General features: G+C 27.3%; 1 protein-coding gene across 1 annotated transcript; it reads right to left on the reverse strand.

Annotated features, from left to right (window-relative positions):
- Nucleotides 1–4,637: 4,637 nt before the first annotated feature.
- LOC136989221 (uncharacterized) lies at nucleotides 4,638–23,697 on the reverse strand. Its single transcript, XM_067287316.1, has 19 exons — nucleotides 23,503–23,697; nucleotides 21,013–21,126; nucleotides 19,963–20,044; nucleotides 18,161–18,212; nucleotides 17,981–18,088; nucleotides 17,820–17,865; nucleotides 14,375–14,433; nucleotides 14,252–14,287; nucleotides 13,526–13,578; nucleotides 13,394–13,454; nucleotides 8,860–8,988; nucleotides 7,581–7,789; nucleotides 7,464–7,509; nucleotides 6,931–6,993; nucleotides 6,794–6,853; nucleotides 5,247–5,329; nucleotides 5,041–5,107; nucleotides 4,907–4,931; nucleotides 4,638–4,838 (listed from the first exon to the last, which is right to left on the reverse strand). The coding sequence occupies exons 1-19, from the start codon at nucleotides 23,537–23,539 to the stop codon at nucleotides 4,804–4,806; spliced, it is 1,365 nt and encodes a 454-aa protein (XP_067143417.1). The 5' UTR covers nucleotides 23,540–23,697; the 3' UTR covers nucleotides 4,638–4,803.
- Between the last annotated feature and the right edge of the window lie 1,163 nt (nucleotides 23,698–24,860).

Consider the following 24,860-nt stretch of genomic DNA (forward strand, 5'->3'; position numbering starts at 1 on the left):
ACCAGCCGAAACGTAACGCCTAATCACTGTTAGATACACACGCAAAGCTCCGAGTGTCTGCTGGAAAGCTGCCTCGCAGGATAACGTTTTCGTGTGACCCACCCCTTTAAAATTTCAAAGTAAAATTAAGTAAGATCCACGTTTTTAAAGTCGGGTAAATAATTTCTAATTTTTGTAATTTCTATAATAAATTTCACTATAATTTTGAGAGAAATTTGCACTGGCAGAACATCAAAGAGCATTCGGTAGGAAGAAACTTCTTTGAAAAGAAAGAAAAAAAAACAAATAAATCATAAAAAAAATCAACACAAAATTACGAAAGGGTATTTAAAATAATTGCATAAATTAACGATAAACGCACGAAATTTCCTTCTGTCGTAGGTTAATGACGTTTCGACAATCGGACTAAGTCGTAAAGGATTTTTTTGTCCTCCTTTCGCTGCCATTTTGGATAATTTCTTGTTTTTTTTTTCGCTTTCACACCAGACAAATAACTTCCGTTCGACGTAAGACTCACGTGACAATTGGTGAGAAAATATTTAGACGAGGATACAAAAATATATATTAATTATATCTATCATCTACGCGCTTACGCCTGGATATTTGTTAATAATTTGAATACAGTATTCGCTTGTTATAAATTCAGGGAACTGCAGGTTTTTCAATTACGCGCTCGAGAAAAAGGAAAATAAACGGAAAAATACACTAAAATTAATTTTGTATACAAATTCGAATTACTTTTTTTACAATTCGTACATTAAAAAAAAATTATTTTTTATGCGGGACTACAATTAAGCCCGAAAGCACTTACTGCCATCTGTCGACATTTCTGCAAACTAATTACCAAAAAAATTTTATCCAAGTACAGTACATTTGAAGATTTTGATGCGTGTTTCGTTATGTAAATCGGTTTAATAAAAAACAAGAAAAAAATATGCGTTGTATCGAAATTTTAAGGGATTTAAACTACAGTAGAGCGTCGATAAGTGGAACGATTTTCAGTCGGACTGTGTCGTGCCGAATCGAATGTTTTTGATACTAAATTTACTTCTGAAGTATAATTTTCATGTTTTTTATATTCTTTAATATATTTATTTTGTATGTACAAAATGCAGAAATAATTTTTAACGATACGATAGCCTCGATGATTATTATAAAAATTTTCGTTAGGCTTAAAATCGACGAAAATTCAACACGAAGCGACACGCAACGGAGAAAAATTTGAACATCGGACAGGTTAATGTATTTTTTCGTACAAAGTCGGAAACTGGAACAAATCATTAACTGGAAGGACCCCAGGCCCCAATTGGTTCCACTTATCGACGCTCTACTGTACTTCAAATAAATATAATTTATATATTTATTTTTAAAAACTGTTTAAATTCAAAAATATAAATGTTTCCTCTACCAGAATTAAAGAGTGGTGTGCATGGAATGTAATTACTGTCAAAGAATAGTTTCCACTAAAATATTATTCAATTAAAACAAGTTTAACACTTTTTTGCCCCGAGTGCCTTTTAGTCCGTCGCGGGTTTGGCGTGATGCCGGGTTGGGTCCCGGGTCCTCGGGAATAGTAGACCGACATCTTACTTGCCGCAGCCGTTGCACCAAAATATACTGCATAAATATAAATGTAAACAAGCTCTACTGTTAGTTTTTTAAAATCTTATTCTAGCATGACTTTTGATAACTTAAATATAAAAACTGAAAGTGAAAATATAAATTTACCTGTAAGTGTTTCTTACATTTTATTATTTCATACTGTCAAAGGTAATGTAGAAAATTCCATTATTATTTAGAAAACTTTTAGGAATTTAAAGAAAAAATAATAATTCAGATATACATATATTTTTATTTTTCATTAATTTGTTTCTCATATTTATATCAAATCAATAATAACAGTAAATTTATTACTACTGTTTCAACTTAATGTAAATATAATTACCATAAAATGTTCTCAAATTAGTTATATAATACAGTAAAAATCTAAATTTATTACATTTTACAAGTATAAATAATTGCTTTTAATCAATTTAAACATAACAGTTTGGCATGTTTTATTATTAATTAAAATACAAAATCAACAATATATATATATATAAATACAAAATAATTCTTATTATATTTCACATAGGAAGAACTGAGATTATAAAATATATTGATAACAACAACAACAACAATAATATAATTAAATGCATTTGCAGCATTAGGAAAACAATTTTAAAACTTAAACAAATTAATGACTAGATAAAAGTAACTTAAATTACAATAAATTCTTGTATGATAACAATATTTATTTACCTTTTCAACCTTATTTTATATTAGAAGACTTTATTCTTACTTATACTCTAGTGTTTGGACAATAAAAGTTATTTCAAATTAATATAAATAATATACATAGGTAAAATATAGTTATTTTTTAATTAACTTTTGTACGTAACCTTATTTCTGTACAAATACTTGAGCAATTAATTAAATACGTCAAAAAAGAAGATAATCCCGGGATCACGAATTCTTTATATAATGGTTTTTATTTATAGTTACGAGAATCGAAGTATCGTGCATTGTACTGTCGAGCAAAAATCTTTAAAATAGTTTTTTCGTTAGCATAATTTAAATTATATAATATAACAGGAAGTTATTTCTAAAAATAATTTAATATTTAGTGTTTTGATTATAAATATATATATGTATTTTTTGTATAAACATCTGTCATACAATATTTAATGTTTCCCAAATAATGTTAGAGCTTCTCATAACTTTCTTTTAGAAAATAGATGATGTCTATTTTAAATGGCACAGTTTTATAATCTTTGTGCATTTGGTTTATTGATACATATGATGCACGAAATACGTCTTGTAATAAACTAAACTTCAGAAAAATTTTAAATTTGTGATAATTTAAAATAAAATTACAAAGTGATTCAAAAAGGACTGTACAAGTTTGAAAACAGAGAATTTTAATCAGGAAACTTACAGAATCGGTCGAGTTGTTAATTTGTAGCAAAGCACGTCGAGTTTGTCTCGCGTAGTGTGGAAATGTATCGTCAGATTGAGGAAGATAAGACACTCCTGGACATTATTTTCGGTAATGAATTGACATGTCATCCAGTGATAGTGAACACTCACAACCCCAGAATTTGGAACCTCTACAAGCAATTATAGAAAATGTTTGCAATAATCCTAAAGTGAATGTTTTTGCTCTTGGCAAAGATAAAGTGTATGGTCCCTTCCTTTTTCTATGAGGAAACTATTAACAGTACCATGTATTGTGAGAAAATTTTATAGCATATCCAATACGTTACAAAATTTTCTCATTTCGCCGTTAATGGATGATGGACACAGGACACATGCACCATCCCACTACTGTACAGCTTTCCTAGATTTCCTCAATAAACAGTTCCCAGGTCAGTGAATTGGTTGAAAAAGATCAATAACCTGGCACCTTGTTCTCAAGATTTGACACTTCTTAATTTTTCTTCTTCTGAGATTTCATTAAAATTCTAATGTTTATGCCAACCTTGCCTACAAATTTCACTGAGCTGAAATTTAAATTACCATTGAAGGAACTGAAGAGATAACAGATTTGCTTTGAGTTTGGCAAGAAATTGAATTCAAGTAGGATGTTTGTCATACCACAGTGCCACTCAAATCATAATAATTGTTTGATAAACTTTGATGTGTTTTGCTATAAATTTTTGCCTCAACTGACTGTAAGACGTCTTGTTAAAATTGCATATGCTTTCAAAGTTGTAAAGATATTTTTGAATCATCCTACGTGTTGATTAATTCTAAGAAAGTGTTTTAGCAGAAATAGAAAGATTACTATTAGTTTATGTTTAGCATTTAAATTGTACTTAAATGATTTAATATAGTTCTTGCAATAATTTACTTTATAAAAAATAATAATTTACCTTATTAAAAACAAATATGAGAAAAATCAAAAAAGAAAAATGATTCTATTAATCTTTACAGTATTATGGAAATTTAATTTAATTTCTATAGAATAAATGTATAAATAAAAAACACATAAAATTATTTGTTTAATCTAATATAGTAGTGTTTATAATCAAACATCTATATAATAATCATCTATAAAAAAAATATTTTTTCAAGAACTTCGACAGATGCTTTACGTAAAATAGTTTCCATATAAAAAACCTATTTTTATTTAATGAAATCTTAAATTTTTTTTCAATTCAAATGTAAAAATTATTTTAAAAATATCTAAACCAAAATATCTGAAATATCTGAATGTTACTGATATAGTGTTATATACACATGAAAACTTGTATTTTATATTTTATATAATAAAATTTAATATATATCTTATGTATAATCTTTATGCAATCAGTCTGTTTACACAAAAGACATTTATTCTATGTAAGAAATTTCATGCAATTGATTCTTCCATTTCATTATTTAGAAATTATACTAGTTTATAAGAGATATTTAAAATGTATTTTGAAAATTTCCTATATTATCTTTAATTTAAAATAGTTATACTGAATATTGATTTATTTATTATTTTTATATATATATATATATATATGTATACTATACGTGTTTTATTGTGTGTTTGTGTTTGTTTACAATGATTGATACTTTTATATGAAAGAAAATTGATAAAATCCTCATTAGCTGAACAATGTTCATTTTATACAGTTTTTACATGTAATATATATTTGATATATTAGATAACAATATATAAAAATATTCTTATCATTATTATTCTAATAGAATATTTAAAAATTTTATAATTATTATATTATACAGAATACATGGAGTATAAATGCTGATTGATCAAACAGCCCAATGAGTTCTTCCAAAACCTTGTGCTATATGAATTATAAAAAGTAAAACATTTGTCTTGTCAAAACATTACAAGAATTAAAACAAAACTTACCGATATGACTCAATATTACTTTCGACTAGAAATAAAACATAATAAAATGAATAGCGTGTGAATATTTACTTTATAATATTTATTAATCATCAAATTTGATTTTTATGAATGAATCGTCATATCAAAAAATTTACCTCTTCTATAGTTGATGCTTCAAAAACATAACAAGCAAAATTTTTAGCAACTGTGCATAAAGTTTCACTAAAAAGAAACATTATTTATGTGATAATTATTTATTAAACACAAATAATTTTATTATATTATAGTAAAAATACTTTTTTTATTTTCATTATTATAAAAATTTATATATTGAATAAAATATTTGCTTTGAAATTCTTACCCTGCAATAAATGCAAAATATTTAGTAAAATCTGTCCTCCTTCCACAAGAAGATATTTCTGTATAATGCTTAGAAACAATATTCTGTAAATAATATAGTATAAATTATCAGGAACTCTAAATGTTTGATTTGTTTGCTATAATGAACTGTGAGCAGTTATACAAGTTTATTTAACAGGCATATTTTACAATTTAGAAATGTTAAGAGTTGATCTGTCATTCCATATCAATTTGAGGGAAAGAAATAGAGTTAATTGTTTTTCATTCTTCTGTAGCAATCTTAGTACTATCTATCTGGACAGTAGCAAATGAACAGAATAACAAACTAAGCATTGATATTATTAAGTGTGAGATATATCTATCACATACAATTTGGTAAATGTATGTTTATTTTCTACAGAAAAAAAAATTTTTTCTACGTCTGTAGATAATGCTTTAAATAAATAATCCACTTTCATGCACAGTGGATTATTTATACAGCATTATTTATCTATACAGGTACTCCTCACTTTATGACCGAGTTCCGTTCCGACGACTACGTCGTTAAGCGAAGTGGTCGATAAACAAGTAGCTTGCGCCGGGAATATAGGAACGTTGTAAAATTATACAAATTATGCAACAAACTTCAAATTTATTCATTAAAAGATTATTATAGTACGCACAAGTCTATTATAGTACGCTTAGTGCACATGTCACCATTCGCCACCGATCGACGCTCGAGCCGAGAAAGGGGATTCCCCAAATTGCAGGTCGAAACTCGATTGGTCGTAAGTGCGAGTGGTCGTTAAGCAGATAGGTCGTAAAGTGAGGAGTACCTGTAATCGATACACATTTTCAAGAAATGCAAATATTGCCATGTAGTAAAAATAACTTAAAATGTAGTCACTTAACAATGATAGTCTCAAATAAATACAAACTTTTACTTGAGCTTAAATGGTTCATATGAAATCATATGAAAAAATAATAATAATAAATGGAAATTTTTTCTGAAGAAGTCAGGGAATTCATAAGCATAAACAATGTGATTTTCATAATATCTGGCTAAAGACATAGCTAAATTTTTTAGTAAAATCTTAATCCAATTTCCAAATAGAATATTGATAAGACAGCAGAAGCCAATTAAATAGAAGAATTTCATTACTTTTTTCCTTCCAAAAGAAAAAAAAAGTGCAAAAATACGAAATAAGAAAATGGAATCTAAAATAATTTTAATTTTCTAGAAAAACTGAAAAAGAATTAATGGCAACTGATCAAAATACATATTTTCAAAGCTTATTAATTATTGAAAAACTGAAAATAAAGTTTCCTTCAAAAGTTTATCAGATATATAGTTATTACTGTAATTAGTCATACAAATACAAATAAACTAAGAATATGTATTCACTGAAAAATAATTATATGATTTCTTTATCCATACAAACAATATTTTGCCCTGTTATTTATGAAATGAAATGGTTATTGTATTGTTGTATTATAATAAACTAAATTAAAATTCTAAAAAAATAAATAAATAAATAAAATTCATAAATTTAACTTATATAGTCTCACCTTACTGGTTAATTTCTCTGTAGCTATAATCCTTATTTCTTTTATATAAAAATATGCTTCCTTATAAAACAAATATAAAATTATTTATTAAAATTAATTGAATATTTTAATAACATAATATTAAAACTTTAAATTACCTTTTTATCTTGACTGTTCTGAAATTTATCAATTGCTTTCCCAATTTCAGCCATTCCATGGTCCTGTTTGAAAGCAATTTTATAAATTAACAAAATTGGTATTTATATTAAAGTTGAAGTTCTGCCAAAACAGAGTAAAATTATACAAGTCCAGAATAATTTTACATTTCAGAAATTTTATTTCAATTTACAAATATATCACACATTTTCATTCCAAAAAAATATAGTAAATGCTAACATATTATTCACTTGATTATAACAAAGACAAATCATATTATTAAATTAAATCGGATATATTATGAATAATTTATTGTATATATGTATTCTATGTAACAATTATGATTGACTGATTATTTATTTATATCTTATTTATTCTAGGATGAGACAAGCTGAATATATGTTTAATTTAAACTATATTCATTATCATAAAAAATAAATTTTTAATCAATTGTATAAATCTATTATTTGTCTTATTTTATTATAAGGACATTACATTGTACTTTAATTACTTCACCAATAATTTTCATACTTACTTGTCCAACAACTTCACATCCCAAAAACACAACAGAATAACCAGAACTAAAGTATTAATATGCGATTAGTTTAAAATGCTTAATATATCAAGTTTAGAATAAATAAATAAATCCAACCTCACTGTTTCTCTTTCAAAAATATCACTTTTATCACATCTTGACAATTGAGAGTTGAGAGGTAATTTACAATCCAAATTTTTGTCTTGAAGTTCTGATAATTTTATTAATGTACGATGAAATTTTTCTTCAATTTGATTAACGTTAAGATGTAACTGCATTAAATGCTGACGTAAAGGCGGAAAAATGTAACCATTCCAAAATAAACACTGTAATGAAATATACTGAATTTATATGAAAAATACATATAGCAGCTTATAATTATAAAAAATTAATAATATGAAACAAATAATAATATTAATATAGAAAGAGTATTTCATCGTGTTAACATTAAAACAACACATGCAGTGTGGTCTTAAGTAAAATATATCTATTCAATGCTATCTACAGATATTTATCAGTCCAAATGCAATCAAATTTAATATGATGACATTACAGAATATGCAGAAAACATTTCCATAAAAACAAAAATTAGTACCAAAACTCACAACAATGGCACTTTTGGTGCTGCAAACAACAAACATTTTATTTGTACAGAACACTCATGCTATACAGGGTATTCTGGGAGTTAGTGGCAATATTTTTACAGCATGTTCTAGAGGCCTTGGGGATCCAAAAACGTTCTATAAACAGGCCTTCAAATGCATTGTTTCAGCACTAGGAGTTAATATTCAGACTAGTTACCCCTCAAGACACTACTCTGCAGCACTGCTAAACATTGCAGAAAAGCCTCAATCTCATTGCCTTTCAGTTTCTGCGCTGTACTGAAGTCACAAAATACAAGCAAACCATATGTTTTTTCACGTAATGATTACCCAGTAATAAAAAATAAATACTGAAAATTAAAATTATGTTATATACATTACTATGATAAAATCATACTAAAACTGCAGAAACTTTTACACAGTTTCATATTAGTGGTTGGTTATGTCATCATTTTACTTTCAATTTCTTCGTACTGAATAAAAATAGTTACAAAGACAGAATTGTATACATTAAAAATTTTTTGTTTTAAATTATATATACTTTAATTAAAATATTTTTGTTATATCTTCCTTTTAAACACATTGTTTTAAAATTCAGTATATTTATTCTTATTATCTGTAAGATTCCATAAGTGGAGAATAATACAAAATGTAAATATAACATATTGAACACTCATTTTCATATTCAATGCTTATTAACAGAAACTAAATAATTCTATTTTAACTTGATAATTTAAAAAATTAATATCCATTCATTACAACAGATTATAAATAAGCCACAAAAACTTTATTACCTTTACAACACATATATAAATAGGCAATCCTTGAAAAGTATTTAATAAAGAAGATATCATTCCTTTTCTACAGCCATAGAGTGGCTTTCCATATAACTCATCTAACATATCTCCTACTTCAATCTGGTCCTGAAACATTTGAATTACATATCTTTTAACATTATGCATATTTAAACTTTAATATAAATATATATATACAGTATATATAAAACAAGATATTTTAACTTTATGAAAAAACAAAATATTAAAAATTTATCTAAATTATATTAAATTTGAATTTTTAATGAAACTATTCGAGACAATAATGTTTACAAACTCAATAATCTACTGCCAATTCATTTATTCAAGTATAAACTTTATTAATAAAAAATAACACACAAAATATAAATTCAACGTATACATTAGACACTAGGTGATTGTAATTAAAATATCCCTAGTTGATGCTGTCTAGAGAGATATTTAGCAGTTTACATGCAACAAAATCTGGCATGGCAGCATTCCAAGACTTGCAGAAAACATTTCCATAAAAAAAGTTAATACTTCTACTCTGACATCATAAAACTCACCACTATGGTATTTTTGACAATGCAAGCAACAAAAATTTTATTTGCTATGTGATACTGTATTTCAAGGCTTCAAATCCGCAACATGTCCTTGATAAACCACACTTTTTAAGCATCCTCACAATCAAAAATTATATAAATTAACATCTAAAAAACAAAGAGGTCAGGCAGTAGGAAATGCATCACTAGTCACTCTGTTGTAAGTAGAATTTTGCCACAGCAACTGCTGCATACAGCAGTTGCTGTGGCAAAATTCAGCAGCATCTAATATGAGGAAGCATCACGTTTTGCATGAAAGTAGTTGATTCAAGCATTGTTACTGCTGTAATTGGTGTACAACAAAAGTGTTGAACATCTCTTGATATATCTGGGCTTTTTTGAAAAAGAATAATCCAAGGTTAATGTGGCTATGAATTAACACCAAACTAACTTTAGGTAAGTGCAGTGGAATCTGTATTGGAAAACATGAGAGTTTTCTGTGGCCCAAATGTGACATTTTCAAGTGTTCACTGAGGTAAAAGTTGCCTTGTCCCTTCACAGGATCTTCCATAGTCACAACTCATCCACTTCCATTCTAGCAAGGAAAGCCAATGCAAAGTTTGATTCCCTTCAGTGGCAAGCAACTGCCAGTTGTAACTGATTATATTCAAATAATATTGCAATTTTCTCAATATGTTCCACACTACAAAAGGAGATATTCAACTACTGTGATACTATGCATACACTATACAAGCCTGCAACATTATTAACTGACTGTTCAACAACAGCTGTGATAACATCTTCAATGACTTGTAAAGTGATAGGTTTGCAACCTCAACAAGACTGAACTTCCAAGAATCCAATTTCCTTAAATCAAGTGATCATTCTCCTGAGAACTTGTAAAGTCAATGGTCCTCAATATAAATTCTTAAAACAGTAAAGATCTCGAAATGCAACTGCAACATTGCCATTATTTTCATGAAACAATTTCACAAGAAATGTATGTTCCAGTAAGATGATGGCATAAGATTCCAGATTACATCTAAGCTCAACATTTAATTTTTATTAATAGAAAATGAGAGAGAGAGAGAGAGAGAGAGAGAGAGAGAGAGAAAGAGACAGAAATATTTTGTAAAATAAATATAAAAGAAGGAATAAACAATGTAAGTCCTGAGATCAACCATTTCTTGTTGGTATGAATTCAGTGTCATAATAAATGAATTATCGTTTATCAACCACAGCATGAATTGGTCTCAAGTCATGCATGGAAATATGTAGAGACCAATTGAAAAGTGTGGACAAGAAATTGAGACCAATCAGAATGGGCAATCAAGAAACCAAATGGATAAAAAAAAAACCATATCTCAAAGATACAGGGTTCTTTTGCAAGGATGTTAGTTCTTTTAGAAAGACCAGTCCTTTTGCAAAGATCCATTCTCTGGTTCTTTTCTACAAACATATCCATTCTTTCTCTAAGATCCAGTAATTTTCACAAAAGTTCTAGTTCTTTATTTGCCACGTTCTTTTAGTATAGTTCCTGTCAAAATTTTTTCAAGCTCTTTTCCAACAAAAGCTCCTGATCTGTACTTTCGACTGGCCAACTGTCAACTGCTAAACCCAAAGGTAACATAATAAGAAGTTCCACTGGACAAAGCTTAATCAGGGCTGTCAATCAAGAAAGAATCACAGACATAAACTAGTTTCTAGAATTTCTCACAGAATTCAGTAGTGACTGATCTACAAACTTAATTTGTACCCTGAGGGATCTGTGGAATTATTGCAAGCCTTACTTTACTCCAATAAAAGTTTCACATAAACAGAGTCCTGCCTCAGTGCCCTCTCAACCCAACATACGATATTTCAAATATTTCACCCCTCTTTCATAAAAGGGTGTCAACTGCATCACTGCAGATGATATCAGGGCTGTGAACCACTTTATGGGATCTTCACAATGGCCATTGCAACTAATGACATTGAACATTAGTGGCCATTTTTTATACCAAAAACTTGGCTGCAGCATTTAAACTGCAGATTTTGTTGCATTTAGACTGCTAAATCTCTCTCTGGAAAGTGTTAAATAAATATATTTTAATTATAATCACCCAGTATTTACCCAATAACAACAATTAATGTGAATAAGTAGTTTGACATGTTATTGAAAAAATGATTCAGATCTATCTGTATTTAGACGAAATATAATTTATGCATGGAAATTTTTAAATTTAAAATGCCAATTTTTAGTTAGAAATAAAGATGTTTTAATAATTTAGTTCATTATTATTATTATAAAACAGAGAAATTTCTATATGCACAAACATCTAAAACAAAAGAGAGCGAAATGAATCATTGGTCTGAAAGTTAAAGCTAAATCATACAGTATCAACTATCCTTCTAGAAGCCTAAAAGGAAGGTTGAAAGAGACTGAATCTTAGTTTGTGTGAAATGGCTATCATAACGTAACTCTGGTTATTCAGACTGTTACTTTTTATGATATTTTAAATATTATTTAAAAATTAATCAAGAATTAGTTACTGCTAATTATAAGTCATTATGTTAAATTAAAATCATTGATAATAATTATCATAAGCTAGCTTGAAAAAGTAATTTTCTCTGAGAATATTTAATCTGATATAACTATATCATTTATCAATTGAAAAATATTCATAATTTACAAGATTTCCTTATAATCTTACATTATCCTTCTAATGCAGAAATGAATACAAAATACTTTCTTGTGTCATCTGAGATAAAAAAAAAATTGTCGTCTCCATTTTGTACTACATATAGCAAACTTTTTAATAATATAAAATGACAAAACAAATGTTTAGGTGCTTACAAAGTATTCTGGAGAATTTGTTTTTTTTTTTACTCTTTCTGTTCTGTGAACACTAAGAAAGGCTTTTTTCCAGATTCATTATGTATTCAGCAATATCCACAGTGAGGGTATCTGAGACCAATCAGAATGGGAGATCAAGACCTAACATTTCTGGGACATCTATGAAAAATTCCTGAAGTTGTTTGCCTGGATCCCAGAGCAACAGACTGACATCTTTACCACTTCAAACATCCAACTGTTGATGATTTGAATAGGGTGTTAATTAGTTATGTAGTATATAATTAAAAACAGCAATTCTTACATCCATTCTTCTTAGGCCATACTTCACCAATAACAGAATAACATTTAGCCAACATCACAAGTTCACCTTCATTACTTATTCTTATAAAACTCAGGAGGTCTATTTACTATCAAACAGATACCCAAGTATAAAAAAATCTGACACTTACCATGAAACCTAACTATGCTACATTGTAAGTATATACAATACTGTATATTTAAATTAGCTCAGAAATTAAAAATGACTGCAAAATTTATTCTGTTCAAAACATAGATAACAAAATGTCTAAGCAACATTTAGACATTTCATATTAGTCATATTTCATTATCATTGTATTTATTATAAACAAAAAGTAACAATCTGATAAAGGTAAAATGCAAAGATATTAAATTTTTGTAACAACAATTTGTTCAATTCTTGTTTAGATGAAATTCACATTCTCAAGATTCCTTTAAATGACCTTGATATAGAAAGAGAGGATAGAAAGAAGAGATATATAAAAGATGATTAAACAATAAAGATTTCCTAGAATTCAATTTGTAAAAATTAATAATAAACTAAATTATTTTTAATTTTTTATAAAATTAATCAAAAATTTAATATTGTTCAGATATCAGTAAGAAATTATCAAAAATATATTGTACTTATCTACACTCATAGCATCCATTTTTTTTTTAAAAACAAATCACCCTGAATATTAATTTTCCTCAATATGCTTTGCTGTCCTCTAACGAATCATTTATTCTCAAAGAACATGCAATTTTATACTATTCTTGTTTTTACATGTTTTCTTTAATATTTATGTTTTTATAAGTATTTTTCTCAATAATTAAAAATTTAACAGGAAATAAGTATTTATCAATGTTACATATTTACATCTTCAGCGGCAACACTTCCTTTTTCGACATTGACAACAATTGGCCTTCCTTTAACAAACCTAAAAATATTTCATTTTTAAACTTCAGTTTCTGCAGTAAATTTTTACTTTAGAATTATAAAAATAATTACCCTAAACTCATTCCCAAATCTTTGCATGGAACAAATTCATACATTTTATATACCTAAAAAGAAATCGTGAAAAAGAGTTGATATGGAGAAATACGTTCACACAATAAATGCATTATTACTTATAGTTATATTAATGTAATAATTTGATATATAAAAATTAATTTTACATTTTTTAAATATAAGAATTTATATCACAGTACTATTCGGAACAATTTTAATTATCAAACATTTTCAGTTGTACTGTGGTTTATTACAAGTGGTTTTCAGAGAAGTCGAATTTTCATCACATCCATTTTTCATGTTTTAATTTGAAAAATGAAAAGTAATTATTTCAAATACAATTATTAAGTAAATAATAGTTATCTACAATGTTAAAACAAATAATGTTTTAATAGTGCAAATAAATATCAGTGTTAATTTAAAAATATTTTAAAAAGCTTCTAAAAGATGTCATAAAATAATATAAAAAAAATTTTGATAACTGCTTTTCATTTACGGAAACTCTAATTTCTGCACATTTTTATAATTTTATAGAGAGTATAAATATAACATAGCAAAAAAAAAGAATCTTGAAGTCAATTGTTAAACAATATTGGGCAACAACATTAGTTGTTTTTCTGGAATTATGTAAAGATCAAAAAAAAGTTAATGATTATAAAATTTTTATGAATGAATGTAATATATAATAAAGTAGCAAAATGAATACTCTATGCAAATTTTACTTACTCCAAGTTGCCATGTTTCATCAAGAAAACTTGCATTCTAAAAATTAAAAGTTTGCATTTATCTATTTTTATATATATATGTTAAACAATGGAAAGTGTTACAGAAAAATAGTAACTTTTTTACCTTTAATGTCAATTTGAATTTTACATTATTTACTTCATATATCAAGGAAAGAAAAATCTCTGAAATTGATAATAAATTTTAAAATAATTTTGTTCAATGTCTTAATTGGAATATAAAAATTTCAAACACAGTATTTTTTATATAATGAATTAAAACCTTTAATTTTAATTAACAGCTTTCAACCATACAATAATCATTTGAACAATCTCTAAATATATATATATCAATACAGTTTATGGTTTAAGGAATGTTAAGTAAGTGATCAATTTTTTTAAAATTATATTATTAACTAATAATGTAAAAGTCCTTGTGAAATTCTGATTTTATATAACAATGAAATATTATTACAATTCACAAAATTGATAAACAAATAAATATCTGTAATGTAATAGCTGTAATAATTGTAAAATTGCATAATTGTTTATTAGATAGTGTGATAAAGCCTCATTATGGATATTTATTTGTTTATCAATTTTGTGAATTACATCAGTCATCTCTCTGTTTTGACTAATTACTCATTATTAGAAGAAATTTATTTCAGTACAGAATTTACAGCAAAAACTCCTCACATTTTCACATAAATTAAAAAAGCTATCTGCTTCAAAAGCATTAAAAATAATTAGACAAAGGCATAAGCAGATTTGACTTTGCCAAAGAATTCTGAAAATAAAGCAATAAGAAAAGAAACCTAAATACATTTAAATTTAAACTAGGATAATGGCATCAGTGTTTGACATAGACCCAGTGACTGACAAATACTACTAAAATTCCTAGTAAATGATGCTTTAAACTTAATTTAGGACCACTAATACAGTCTAGTGTTATTTTTATTACTATTAAGTGATTTGATGTAGTTCAGTTTTTGATCACTAGAGAGAGAGAGAGATGTGGTAAAAGCCATTTTAGTTGTGGCTTGTATGTGAAGCTAGAAGACCTTAATTTTTTGTTACGGAGGAAAGCAGAGAAAATCCATTTATAACTAATTGTTGTTAAGTGTTTTTAATAATGTTTTACTTTATTTCCATAATTTAAATAGTGAAAAGTTATTAAAAAATACTGCCTAAAGCTGCAAATAACTATTTAAGGCAAAAAACATGTAGTGTCAATTATCAGTTTCAATATCTGTATCTCACCAGTGTTTGACATCTAAAGTCAAACACTGGTGAGATACAGATAAACTTTGTCAATAAATGGTTTTTTTTTATTATTAAGATATTTCCTTCTGGTTTCATTCCAGATTTTTTTACATCAAACTGGTGATTGTGTCTCCTATGCAGTCTAAGCCAGGTTTGTAAAAATCAAAATTTAAATATTCTGAGTCTGTAATGAATGGTGCTCTCATTGCAGTAAAAAGTAGAATGTCACAAATCCAGTAGGACTTTTGATGTTCCTCATTCCACTCTGGTGTATAAATCCTCTGGGAAAAATCCAATTGAAAGAAAAATAGGGCCAATCATTTGTAGATGGATCCAGGCTTCAAACTCCAAATGATGTTTCAAGTTCAGATTTAAAGATGCTACTTCATGATAGTAGCAGTGAAATCTGTTTTCACAATCTTGTAGCAGAAATGGAAAACTAAAAGTCAGATTTTCTCAGAATAAACCAATCTTCAGGTTGTCACATGGATTTTAGCAGAGCTTTCAATTGTGAAGAATGCTAAAATACACGTTGTGTTGATTGTGACAATATTTCAGTGATTCAGAAGAAAATTTCTAAACCACTGAAATATCATTACAAAAAAATTATAAAAATTTTAGCTGAACCAAATCTGGGGCATAGAGAATTAAGTTTCAATGTTTCCTTCTCTGTATATAATATAAACTAAGCAGGCCCAAGTAGGCTTACAGTTTTCTCTAGATTGCATTAGTTAATTTTCTATCTCTAGAAATTAGAATTGCTACTGTTTAATAAGACGTATGAACGAATGACAGTAGGAATTTACAAGTCTCCAATTTCAAAAAATTGCAGACCTGTAAATTCCTACTGTCATTCGTCCATATGTTGTCTGTCCTTAATCTTGAGAATGGAGTTAGATGGAGTTAGTTATGGAAACCTTAGGGACAGGAGGCCCAAATTAATTATACATGAACTTCTGATGAAAACCAAAAGTCATGTTATTATAATTAATTCTAAAATTTCCCCTAAAAGATGACTGGCACAATTCTATTGTTAAAGGAGAAGTATGATGTACGTGAGCAAGTGACTACTAATTTGAGGTGAAGAGCATATATTTTAAGTTAAATAAATTAAAAATATGAATTAAAAATTGCAGCCCAGCATTGTAATAATGTCACAATAAATAATTACTTGTTTGTAATAATGTCTAGTCAACAGCTCAATATTCTTATTATAATTTTAAAAAAGATAACTTTCTCTCCATGTTCTACAGAATGTTTTAAAATCTAGGTTGAAGCCATAATACATCTCAAGGGCATAATTCATTAAAATATCTTTTTAATTGGAAATCTTGTTGTATAACATGTCTGTCTGTGATGATGTGAACTGTGTCAATTATTGGGGAAATGTCTGTCAATCATTAGGTTCTCAAGTATCAATTATTAAAAAAATAAAGTTGTTTGTTTATTAATTTTTTTGCAGAAAAATAATTATGATTTTCTAATTTGTAACTTCTAAATATGGCATAACTTCATGTATTATAGGAAAAACAAAATACAGTCTTAGCTTTAAACAATAAAATTGTACAAGTTCTTTTATAAATATGTTACCTTAGTGTGTCAATCATTGATGATGTTATATGGACAGTTTGACATTTTACATTCTCTTTATGATTAAAAAAATTTTTTATTCAATTAAATAATAAAATATTTTTATTATTCTAATCCAATTTTTTATGAAATGATAAGGATTTTTATAAAATAAGGATATATATATATATATACAGTCAAACCTGTTTTTATGCGGGGGATAGGGACCGCATTAAAAAAAATCTCACGAAACTTCACGAATGGCTGTAAATAATAGTTTTCGCGACACAATTAAAAAAATATTTTTTTTTATGCGGTCAACAGGGACCGCATAAAAGAAGTCTCACATAGAAAATAACTCAAAACCGTACGAAATTGAATTTATTGACAACAGATGTCAGCACTTGACTGCATCGTCTGGTCTATCGTCTGTTTTACATATTTTTGTCCAGGTGGTGTTTTGTTGACTTAAAAAGTAAATTATTTTATTTTTCGCATATTCATGCAATAATATTACTATAATAAGTGCATTTATGCTATAATAAGTTTATTTAGCTATAATAAGTCAACGTAAGACATGACGAATCGCACGAGACTAGTCGCCAACTATACCGCACAAATTAAAAATCGCACATAAAAAGAGCGCATAAAAACAGGTTTGACTGTATATGGATTTAAATATTAAAATGAATTAAAATGATAAACTAGTTAAAGTAAATTAAAAAGTATAATTTTATTACCTGATAAGATTTCATCACACATAATTGAATCTTTTTCATATACTAACTAGAAACAATATTTAATGTTTAATTAATTAAAATGACTTAATAAGTAAAAATAGTTTTGATTAATGTTATATATATATATATTGTTTAGAATTTAAAATATTTGGATATTTTACCTGAATATTGTCATTGTTATGTAAAAAATACTCCAAGGTCTTATACAAAATTTTCTTCATCATAGCAATACGAAGAAATAATCTTCCTTTTCCTTGGCTATGATGGACCTAAATTAACATTATTAATATGACTACAAATATTGACAAAAGTAAAAATAAATAAATATTTAAAAAAGAAACCTTCTTATTTTCCTTTACAACACTAATACAGTCACAAATGGCTGATGATAACCTTTAATGAATTCAAACAATAAAAGTTAAATTTTGTAAAATATACATTGCTATTTACTTGTTACACTCATTTATATTTGATAATTTATATTATTATTATTATTACGAATTTTAAGTAATAAGTATAGTTTAGTATTTTAACAATTAGTAGTTTAGTATTTGAATGTGATTTAATCACATTCAAATAATAGCAAATATATATATATATATATAAAATGCTATCTGTAGCAATATAATTAAAATTTTATCTCCATTTCAAATAAATGAAATATTTTATTGCAGTGATATTGATATCAATCTAAAATTAATTAAAAATGATCAAATTATAAAAGAAATATCAAATGCTAATTACAATAATTTTAAATCAGAGAAAAGGTCTAATTTTTATATAAAATATAAAAAACATTTATATAAAAAGTAATGATGAATCATTTAACACAAATAATACAGTGATACCTGACACTTTAAACAACTAACTTCAAATGCATCAGTTTGAATGATGCCTCAAAGTTTCAACTGTGCATACAGTGAAAAAATGCAATTAAAGCATAAGCACAATTTGTCGTGTGCTCAAGTTTTCACTCTTGCATTATGCTTGTATGTTTTCAGTGTTATTTTTTGCTCTATTTTTGATGTGTGATTATATATATTATGTGTTATTTGTCAATTTTTAACAATTTCCTGCAATTTTTCTTATTTGACAGTTTACAAGGTTACAAAACAAAAGGCCCCCCCCATATGGTTTGTGATCTTTAATTCAAAATTTCCCAAATGGAACTTTTTGAAACCATATTCGACATGTTAAAAGTTCAGAAACATTTTCATATTACAAATTTTTTATTGTTTCTACAGTGTTATATCCTTTCCAAAACTCAAAGCATAATATGCCTGATATGCTTTTTATCCAAAGACATTCCAACTCAATTTTATTCAACAAAATGTGAAGTTTAAAGTAAGCTTCTAAAAAAACAATATAATCTCACATTAAAAATAATGTCTTAAATTTCAGAACTTTTTAATTAAATCACACATCTATGTTAAATAAGAATAGTTGTTAAAAATACACAGATTTCTGTTTAACTCAAAATAACCTTTACTTATTAACTAGGGCATCCAAAAAGCATATGGAAACAATAAAGTGTAAGAGGAAGGTTGTATTATTTACCATTTATGTGAAAAAGGAACTTATTGCAAAGCATTATAACGGGATCTGGTAGCCATGTTTAAGACACCAAAGTTTATGGCACACAACCAATAAATGCAATTTTCATTTTACTTTACATCATTTATGTATTTTATTTGTTTTCACATTTTAATTTAATATTAGGATATTTAATTGTGTTATTTTTACCTTAAATTATGCATATTTGCTGTTTTAAGTTTATTGAAATGGGTATCATTTAGGATCTGGGAATGGATTGACTTTCCATTATATCTAATGGGAAAAATCAAACTGATTTGACTTAATTTATTCCAGGAGGCTCCTGGAATAAATTAAATTCAAAGTACAAGACACCACTGTAATGAACTTTACTATTGAGTAATTTTTTAAAGTAAAATTCATTTTTACAATACAAATTTTATATTGTAAAAATGAAACATGGAATTACACGATTCCAAATATGCAATTGTGAAATTAATTAATTTTTGTTCATTTAATCATATTAAGCTATAGTATAACTTTAATATGAAAATCCTAAATAAATAAACAGTGTATTGAAATTTAGTAATTATTATTTATGATAGCTTACTTTTCATGATTTTTTTCAGAATGTAAATTTTCAATCCAATGCCAATAATCTCTTTTACTGCGACCAAATGCTGATGATACACCTATAAAACATTTATAAACTTAGCACTACCAGTAAATTCATTAATCAATAAAAACAGAACATCCAAATAATTAATTTACTAACAAAATTAAATTAAAATAAAATAATAAAATGTTAATTAATTTCTCTCAAAATGATTTTTTGGATTTCGACACGAGCCATAAAGACAACTCAAAGTTATTTGAAAGCTTTTCATTATCATAAAAATCAGAATCCTCCCTTATTGAATAATCTTTTCCTAATAAAATATTAGAAAAAAAATAGTTATTACGATGGCATTTTGTTTATTTGTATTCTCAACTTTACCTTATTTACATAAATAAATTAATTCTTTTTACCTATCATAAATTATGCATTTAAGGATTAATTTACTGGAATTTTAATGCATTTCTGCTTTGTGCAAATTCTCATTTAAGCACACTTTCCTGAATGTAGCTCAGTAAGTCACATACATTCAAGTCAACACTTCACTGAATTTTATATTCTATTGAAGTTTAAAAAATTTTAATATTTTTATCGTCAATAGTTTATCTTTGTTTAAAGTGCAAGAGAAAAGTGAATTTAAAATTACACAGTTTACAAGAATCACCTGGGTGAAGTATGTCAGAAAAAAAACAAATTGGAATGCATTTGGGAGAAGCCTTTACCCATCAAAGGGATGCTTCAGGCTGACAATATTTCTATACTAGATTAGATTATCATTAGATTATCATTATTATTGAAATGCTTAATATTCAAAAATATTATCTTATCTACATTGTAGAATATATTGCAAATCTCTCTAAAGACAAAGTAATCTTCCATAAAGTATAAATAGAAAATATTTGACTTTATGACTGAGCAACTGATATAGATAAGGTTGATTAAATATTTGTTTGATATTGTGCTATGACAAATCTATTTTGTAATTTTTTTTATTCAAATTTAAAAAAATTAATGGTTATATCATAAAAATTTTAATAAACTTACTTTTGAGCCCTTTTCTAAGTATAGTTTCAAGGGTTTCACAAAACGGCAACAGACATGCATTGCTATCAGTTACTTCTGCACTCAAAGAATATATTCTTAAATCAAACACATGGCCTTTAAATACAAAAATATAATTAAAATAAAACTAAAGTACTTATCTATTGAAAAATTTTGTTAACTTTAATATAAAAATTTACATTAAAAAAATTAAATAAGTAATAAAACGAAAAAAATGGAACATAAAACAAACACTTGACTGATTGATTTGTTGATGCAAAATACTAATATATTATTGATTATATCGCTGATATCAATTTTTCCCATTGCAATCAGGCTCAATCCACAATGAAATTAGTCAAACAGTAAAGAATAGGGCCCCAATCTATGTTAAAACCTTGGTGAAAAATCTCCAAGGCACAGCAAAGGATTCAAATCTGAGGTTCTATAAATGGCAGGAAGACAACTTTGCCACCTTGGCAATCTGGTCAGAAATTTATAACATAATACAAAAAAACAACAAAAAACAGAAGTAAAATAAAGTATAACAATTTTCTATTCATTGTTTCTTTCCAAAACTATATCAAATTTTAATCTTTTAAGTAACTTGATAAGTCTTAAATTATAAAAATTATTAGAAAATGAACACTTTGGAAAGGCAAGAGATCATTTAAAAAGCAACAGACACTCTCTGAATAAAAACATTAATGATAATAATCACTAAAGACAGACTGTGGCCACTACATTGATTAAGTCATTAGTTTTCAGTTTCATCTTCAACAACAAAAATAGCATTTCTCTAAATGAAATACAATATTTAGCAAACCCTGTCTTTCAGCCTTTGGAAGCAGTTGTTAGCCCAAGTTAGAAATTCTCTGCCCTTTTGAGATGATGTAACACTTTTAATGCATTGTCTTCACAAACACTGATTTACAACCAATACTAAAACCTTTTATCAGACCTTTGTTTACATTATGAAAAAAAATAGTTAAATCACAGTTCATCTCGTAGTTGACCAGCAGGTGCACGATCGTTTATGGCCATTGACAATTGTGTTTTCCTTCATTGAGAACCTCACAAATGTGGCAATTGTGAAAGGATAAGCAAACTCAATAATAGGCATTTTGTAGAAAACATACACCCAGAACGTTATCTTCTAAAGACCCGAGAATGCCTCATTACGTGGTCAACCACTAGAAGGGGTGTTGTGCACTAATTTTTCCCCATTACCACAAGTGCGGGAACTTGTTATTCTTGCATTTCGTCGAGAAAGGGGTGATCTTACGTTGCTTTCCGTGAGGACGGCTTGCCTAAAACTGCTCCGATGGACTAATTACTAACGGATTTTGACTTACACGATCGACTATCAGAAGCAGTCAACAATAGGAACCCCTACCCTATATATATGGGACCTTCTACACTTTGGTATAAGAAAGCTAATCTGAAGTTCTTGTAAATCTAAGTACATGCCAAAATCACATTCTACACCAGTGTTTTTCAATCTTTTTCTCACAGCAGACCAGTTAAATTACGGATAATTTTACAAGGATCAAGAAACCATAAGTAACTACACATTGTTTATTTATGCTTATCTAGAGTTACCGTACGCAACAAAGTACGTGCAGTAATTCTAGATTACTACTTCAATAACACCAATAATCAACTACGCCAACTTCAGTACAAATATTTTCTGGAGACCAGCAATCAAAAACCGCTGCTCTGCACTATAAGGAATTATTACTTTTTGTAATTTATTTCCGGCGCTTTATTTCCTACAGATAATTAACTTTTTGTACTTATAATTTAAGTCTGTTTTCTACTTTTTTTACTATTAGTAACCTATCTAGCAGGAAAAGCAAATATTATAAGTCTGTTATTGCAAAAATCTACTCACAAAGTCGACCCAAAATCCAGCAAGTAAACAGTTGCATAAACGTTTTCATCTACCTTCATATAGACATCGTCGGGTAAAATATTATGATTCTACAAGAAAATTCTTCATTTAGAATCACGTACTAAGCGGCACACGATATTCTAAATGAAGAATTTTCTCGCAGAATCATAATATTCCACCCAATGTCTACTCTAAGGTAGACAAAAACATTCGTGCAACTGTTTACTCTCTGGGCTTTGGGTTGACTTTGTGAGTAGTTTTTTTATTGTATATCCAGTATTGTGTTGTTCTTCTGTTATTGCAATAAAGAGAACAGAGATTGAATAAAATGGCTGTGCTGTAAGATTTGCAGACAAACTGTGTTTGCATTCAAAAATTAGCCTTTCCTGGCTATCAAGTTCAGACTCACCTGTAATTATACAATGTTAAAATTTAAAAAAAAAACTGCAACTGAAGTCATCAATAAATAACACGCAGACACACTAAAATTCGTGTACAGGCTTTGTGCATGTCACCACAATGAGACGTACGGGAGCTTATCGAGATGTAATTTCTAAATTTTATAATAATAATAATAATACGAAAGCATCAAACCCAACCTTTCAATTCTTTCAATAACGGATCGTTCACCGACATATTTAAATAACGACGACACGCGACGACAAAAGCAAAAATGACAATTAAGAATCTTTATTTTTGCTTATGGAAAAACTGACACACTACATTATGATTTGTTATTATTAAAATGCAAAATATGCATTCGTCAACTGACTCATCGCACAACTGTTTCTGCTATCGTTCTAACAGTGTTGCCAACCTCGGTTGTTATTACTTATATAATTCCGGTTGTTATTAATTATAATTCCGAAATTTGAGGTATATATTATTTGTTTATACATTTAAAAATGGCGGTTTTTCTATAAATAAAAGTTTTTTTTTGAGATTTGTATCTATAAATCATTGAAACTTTTTTTTAAATTTTTACTCTCCGCCTAGCGGATACTTTTTTCCGGTGTTGTGAAAAATCATTTTTAAAATTTTTTTAAAAATTTAAAATAAAAATCGTGATATTCTTCTGTGATTTAAATCGATATCGAAAATCAAATCTTTCTAATTTATTTCTAATTAAAAAAAATTACACTTTTGATTTCAAATCAAAAATATTTATTCATTTTTTATTTTTTAAATTACCAATAGGATTTTAGTTATTTAACCTCCATCACTGCATTATTTACAGTGTTATAATTCGAGGTAATTATGACCACAGATCTGTGATTCGCATGCGATCTCCCGCAGATGACGGTAAAAAGTAATGATTTTTCTATGGGAATTTTTCATAGAATCTATGGGAAATTTCCATAGAAAAATTATTACTTTTTAAACGCCATCTGCAGGTGATTGCCTGCATATTCAAAGAGGTTATAATCAGTTTTAAGCTGATAATTTAATAATAAAGTATTCCATAGATTAAAAAACTCTCGAAAATATATTATTTTAATGAAACATTAAAAGCAACGCTGGAGAAACAATACATTAATTTTTGTCACTAAGTCAGCTTTTGCTTTTTAATAAACTTCATCTTGCTTAAAAAGCAGAAGCTATTCAAAACAACACATCTTACAATCTATTATGCTTTGTGGTTTCAATTAGTCCTGCAATACGCAATAATCTTTTTACGAGAAAATGGATATATATATATATATATAAATTAAAATGTTTGTTTGGATGGCTGTTCGACCAATCTCTGCAAAACCTAATAGTTATGTTTTATACACCGCTAACTTAGATAATGTCGAACAAAATATCTATTGGATTTCTGTGAATCAATTAATTTCTATCTCCATTCGATTTGTTGGTTTACACATATGTTTGTATATCCAGTATTGTGTTGTTGTTCTGTTATTGCAATAAAGAGAACAGAGATTGAATAAAATGACTGTACTGTGAGATTTGCAGA

This window comes from Centruroides vittatus, unplaced genomic scaffold (genome assembly GCF_030686945.1).
Source record: "Centruroides vittatus isolate TY-2023 unplaced genomic scaffold, ASM3068694v2 scaffold_450, whole genome shotgun sequence".
Classification (NCBI taxonomy): domain Eukaryota; kingdom Metazoa; phylum Arthropoda; class Arachnida; order Scorpiones; family Buthidae; genus Centruroides; species Centruroides vittatus.

What these genes read in the sequence shown, in the direction of transcription:
- LOC136989221 (XM_067287316.1), bottom strand. Translation starts at nt 23,539, where the DNA reads ATGTCGGTGAACGATCCGTTATTGAAAGAATTGAAAG. An exon ending in GATTTGGGAATGAGTTTAGG is followed by an intron (nt 13,455 to 13,525) that starts GTAATTATTTTT and finishes AAATATTTTTAG; the next exon opens with GTTTGTTAAAGGAAGGCCAA. An exon ending in TTTATATATGTGTTGTAAAG is followed by an intron (nt 7,790 to 8,859) that starts GTAATAAAGTTT and finishes ATTTCATTACAG; the next exon opens with TGTTTATTTTGGAATGGTTA.